The sequence below is a fragment of the Penaeus monodon genome, chromosome 10 (assembly GCF_015228065.2).
Source record: "Penaeus monodon isolate SGIC_2016 chromosome 10, NSTDA_Pmon_1, whole genome shotgun sequence".
NCBI lineage: Eukaryota > Metazoa > Arthropoda > Malacostraca > Decapoda > Penaeidae > Penaeus > Penaeus monodon.
The window spans coordinates 21,935,631-21,940,630 of record NC_051395.1 but is presented as its reverse complement, the minus strand read 5'-3'; the positions used below and the strand labels follow the sequence as shown (position 1 = coordinate 21,940,630).

The window sequence follows — 5,000 nt, the reverse complement described above, 5'->3', positions numbered from 1 at the left end:
ATAATGCCACACACTGCTTATTTTATTCGGACTATAGAGCGAATAATGATCAATTATGGAGTCTATATAAAAACAAAAATATCCTTCAGTCTTGATTTATCAGGAAATATGGCAAATAGAGACTTTAGAAAATAATGATAACTGAAAATACAACATATGCTTGTACTACTACGAAAAAACGGCAAGGGATGCTGGTATTTGGCATGAGCGGTCGTGCATACTAGGGTGATGATATAAACCCCCCGCAGCGAGGCCCGGGCCACTATGAATACTACCCGTCGGGAAAGGGTTAAAGCTAAATATATTTTTAAAGATAATTGAAACTTTTTATTGAAAAATAAAAATGATGTCTTAATCTAAATAGAAATATCACCAAACATAACTAAAACCTGTCACTAATCAACACTTACAAAATAACTTGGCATCTCTCATGCAATACAAAGGTGATAATCCATTTCTGTAAATACAAAGTGTACAAAAATATTTAAGCCATACCTGCTATTAGTGGTGAGATGACAGGGACACCAGCCAGGGTAAGTAACCACATCATAATACGGGAGAGACGGGTCACTCCAGTGCCAGCGGCCATTGCACAGCTGGCAAGGTACAACCTGCCACACGTGATGTTTCCTTCTTTACGATACCTCTTCTTGGTTCTCCAAGCCCCTTCACCCACTCTTTTGGCCCTTCTCAACTGATACCCTGTCAGGCCTGGCATATGTAACAGGTAATCATTACATTTGTCCAGCTAGTCGGGTCCTTGTCATGTCCATGTTCTACTCACAGAACAACTCTTCAGGCCTCTCATTGAGGCCTTATCACTTTTAACTCTCACAAAGATTTTTTCTGTTTGTCAGAACTGCCAAAAACCATAAACATTGAGTTCCAAATATCCTACTCAAATTGGCAATCATGTAGGATACTTATTGGGCACTGTTATGCGAGGAGTAATTAGTAAATTTCAGTATTTTAATGAGCCACCTGAAAATGAATTAAGATATCAATTATATACATTTCAAAATAAAAATAACAATCAGCAATTACATAAGAGGTTAACTATAAAATTAGCAAGAAGTCAAATTAGAAGGATTTTTCACATTGTGTTGAAGAAAATTATGTCTTAATTAGAGAGAGAGAGAGATAGAGAGAGAGAGAGAGAGAGAGAGAGAGAGAGAGAGAGAGAGAGAGAGAGAGAGAGAGAGAGAGAGAGAGAGAGAGAGAGAGAGAGAGAGAGAGAGAGAGAGAGAAAGTGAGTGAGTGTGAAGGCATGGAGAGGGGGTGAGAGGGAAAGGGATGGAAGGAAGAAGTTGAAGAAGGAAATAGAGGCAATAAGGAGAATGGAAGAGAGGGAAGCAGGGAGATGGAAAGGGAGAGGCAGAGTGAGAGTGTGAAAGGGAGAGCTTTTATTGCTTGAACTGAGACAGCTGCACAGTAAATTCATAAAATTCAAGTTTATTCCCTACATGGAAGTCCATGTCAAATTTGCACATTCACATTGATACCTATTTTTATCATGGAGTGTGTTTCCCAACTAAAACTGGCTAGTTCTCATCAATATCCAGTAAATATCTGTATGCTTGTATCTCAATTTCATTCAGGTCAGATAGATTAAGATTACACTTTAACTGTTTCAAGGCCCTCCCCCAAGTCTAACTTATTTGAGGTATTAAAAATAAAAGCATAAGGAGGACCATCACAGGGAAGATGGCAGGTAAACACCTTATTAAAGATGTTTAACATTTCTATACACATGTATTACAATCATGCACCTTTTGATACTAAACTTAAGGAGTTCCCATTGGGAGATAACCAAATAGTTGATTTTTCAAATACCTTGCATATGGAAAAATTACTTTGTGATATAGATGTTAAGCTATAAAAAGGTGTACAAATTTGCAGGTGCCCAAGTATTTCTATAAACAAAGCCTTAGGATCACTGTTAGAAATGACATCAATGAGAAAATCAAGGTACCAATAATAGTAGTAATAATAATAACAATAATAATAATAATAATAATAATAATAATAATAATAATAATAATAATAATAACAACAATAATAAACACCATTATCATAATCATAACTATTATCTTTACCATAATTTTGCTTGTGTTTCCTTTTTCTGTCTGTTAGCACATTATACTTGCACATTATGCCTGAAATGATATTCCATGTGACTTGAGCTTAAGTTGCTTCATTTTAATGTAAACTAGGCACATTAAGCCAGAGAAGATATGTCATGTGACTGTGGAGTTGCAGTTGTTTCATTTTGATGTAAAATGGGGTGAGAATTATAGTTATGAATCCATATGAATCCTATTTAAAATCATCATTATCATTAATATCATTATTATTGTTGCCATATTATAATAGCATCAATACTATTATTGTTATGATGATTATTTTCATTTCTCTTTATTTTTCCCTTCCTTAAAGTAGAAAATGGGGATGAGCTGGGGAAAAAGGGAGGGGGAAAGGGGATGGGCTCAGAGAGAAAAGGGGTGTGGGTAAGGGAGGGAAGGGAATAAGGGAGCAAAGGAGGTGGAGGAGGAGGGCGGTGGCAGGGGACATGTAAGGCTCAAAGTGGGAGTGGCAGATTTAATCTGAAGAAAATCTGGGAATGATAGGGGGTGGCAGAGCAGAAAAGAGAATGAGAAAAGAATGAGGGAAAGGCAAAGGAAGAGAGGAAGCAAGAGATAGAAAGTGGGTGAAAGAAAGATGAAGAGATTTTTTATTTTTTGCTCCCTGGTGGTAATGGTGGTGGTGGTGGTGGTAGAATACTACTACTACTACTAGAATCAGTAGTAGTACTTGTAGTAGCAGCAGCAGCAGTAGTAGTAGTAGTAGTAGTAGTAGTAGTAGTAGTAGTAGTAGTAGTAGTAGTAGTAGTTGTAGAAGTAGTAGTAGTAGTAGTAGTAGTGTAGTAGTAGTAGTAATGGAGTAACAGCAGTAGTGTAGTAGTAGTAGTAGTAGTGTAGTAGTAGTGGTTGTGGTAGTAGTAGTAGTGTAGTGCTAGTAGTAGTGTAGTGGTAGCAGCAGTGCAGTATCAGTAGTAGTGTAGTCGTAGTATTTGAGTAGAAGTAGTTGAGAACCAGGTGTTGTATAGTAGTAATACTGTAGTAGAGGTGAAGTAGCAGTAGTAGTATTGTAGTAGTGGTATTATAGTAGTAGTAGTAGTAGTATTATAGCAGCAGTGTAGTAGCAGTAAAGTATAGCTGTAGTAGTAGTAGAGTAGCTATAGTTGTGGTAAAAACAGTAATAATAGCCATAGTAATAGTTGTAATAATCATAGTAATAACACTAATAAAATAATAATGACAAAAAACAACAACTACAAGTAATAACAAAAGCAATATCAATAATAATAAAAAATAAATAAATAAATAAGAAAATAATAATAAAAAAATTGAAATCCTTATATGAATTTTACAAATATATTTCTTTGATTGTCTGAATAATTACTTTCTTTTCTATTAACCCATCAGCTGCAGATTAATGTACTGCCCACTGTAGTGTATTGGGAATTTGCACACAAAGCTGTACAAGTGTTCAGCCAAAGAGTCAATTGGTACTCCCTTCCCTTGTATTTGAATTACTTTCTTCTAATACTATTAATATTGATACTATGATTATTATTATTATTTACATTATGATTATTTCAATGTTATAAAAATACTAATAACAATAAGAATAATACAATGATAAAAAGAATCTTTCCAAAAACCATGAAAAAGGGGAAACAGTTGCGCTAGATAGAATTAATAATTGTCTCTTGGAGACTAAGCACTCATTTAGCTATTAACAAACTAAAATTATTGTGATTTTCTTTTCCAAATGGGATCATTATTAATATTCTAATTGAAATAATCATATGTCAATAATATTTCAAGACTTTCACACTGGCAAAGTCATATGACACTGTGAGTAGTTAACACAAGGAGACTGATTATATAAACTAGACTGAAGGTGATTGACGTCTTCTAGGGATAGCAGGCAAATGATCTATGCTCTATAGACTTCCCCTTTTGTAGCCAGTCTGAGCAATACATATTCTGTTCTCCCTCAACCAATGTCGCAGGGAAAGTGACGCGTGGGCATAACGGTACCTTATAAAGACCAGTAAAAAATGAAATGTATGCTTTGTAGTAAATGATGTGAATGATCCATCCTCCATACTTAAACCCAGTCAGCCATGATAGGAAATACAAGCAATATTGAACAATGGCCAGGTCAGCCATGATGGGTTCTACAATATAAAATCATGACCAAGTCAGCCATGACATGTGCTACACATCATCCAAAGACAATGGGTTAATAGGATCAGATTTTTTTTTTTTTTCTAATACTTTACTTTACTTTCTGTTTAACAAATCTTTCTCCATTTTACTTTCTTAAATTTTATCTCATAACTGTGTAACTGCTGCAGAAAATGTATCACATTGAAAAAAATAAATTATTAAAAAAAAAAAAAAAAAAAAAAAAAAAAAATAATAATAATAATAATATTTATATAGATACATAAAGCCCCAATTACAACAAAAGAAAATCTCTAAAAAAATCATCCTAAAATTTTAAGATCAAAATGATAAAAGATGCAGAAAAATCACATTCTGAACTATCGCAGAAAAAGGGTTAAGCAGCTGAGATCATTTACTGTGAAGATACCAATGTGTATATAAATTTCTTTATCATAAATATACAATATTGCTCATTCAGAAGATACCTACAGTGTAGAAAAGATGATGCTATATTTGAATTTATTAGCAATGTGTTAAAGGACTATTTCATTTTTTTTCATTTATGCATAAACTAGTGACCCCCTTATATCCAGATGTGACTATCAAGACATGAAAATATTTGGTAAGGAGGTGCAGAATGTACCATATGTGGGCTACTAGTTCTTTGCTCAGGATCCTATCTATGCCCAGTATGACTGGCAGTGCAGGTTGTAGTACAGAAAATTGTATATTATGAAAAAATATTTTAAAATGACACCAACA

General features: G+C 34.2%; 1 protein-coding gene across 4 annotated transcripts in view; it reads right to left on the bottom strand.

Annotated features, from left to right (window-relative positions):
* Nucleotides 1-5,000, bottom strand: part of LOC119577931 (activin receptor type-2A-like) — a 42,568-nt gene that overhangs the window by 23,321 nt on the left and 14,247 nt on the right. For all 4 annotated transcript variants that reach the window (XM_037925616.1, XM_037925617.1, XM_037925613.1 and 1 more), the window contains one exon: nt 496-981. In XM_037925616.1, the coding sequence (XP_037781544.1) occupies nt 496-718 (223 nt within the window). In that variant the 5' untranslated portion in view covers nt 719-981. The remainder of the gene's footprint in view (nt 1-495; nt 982-5,000) is intronic.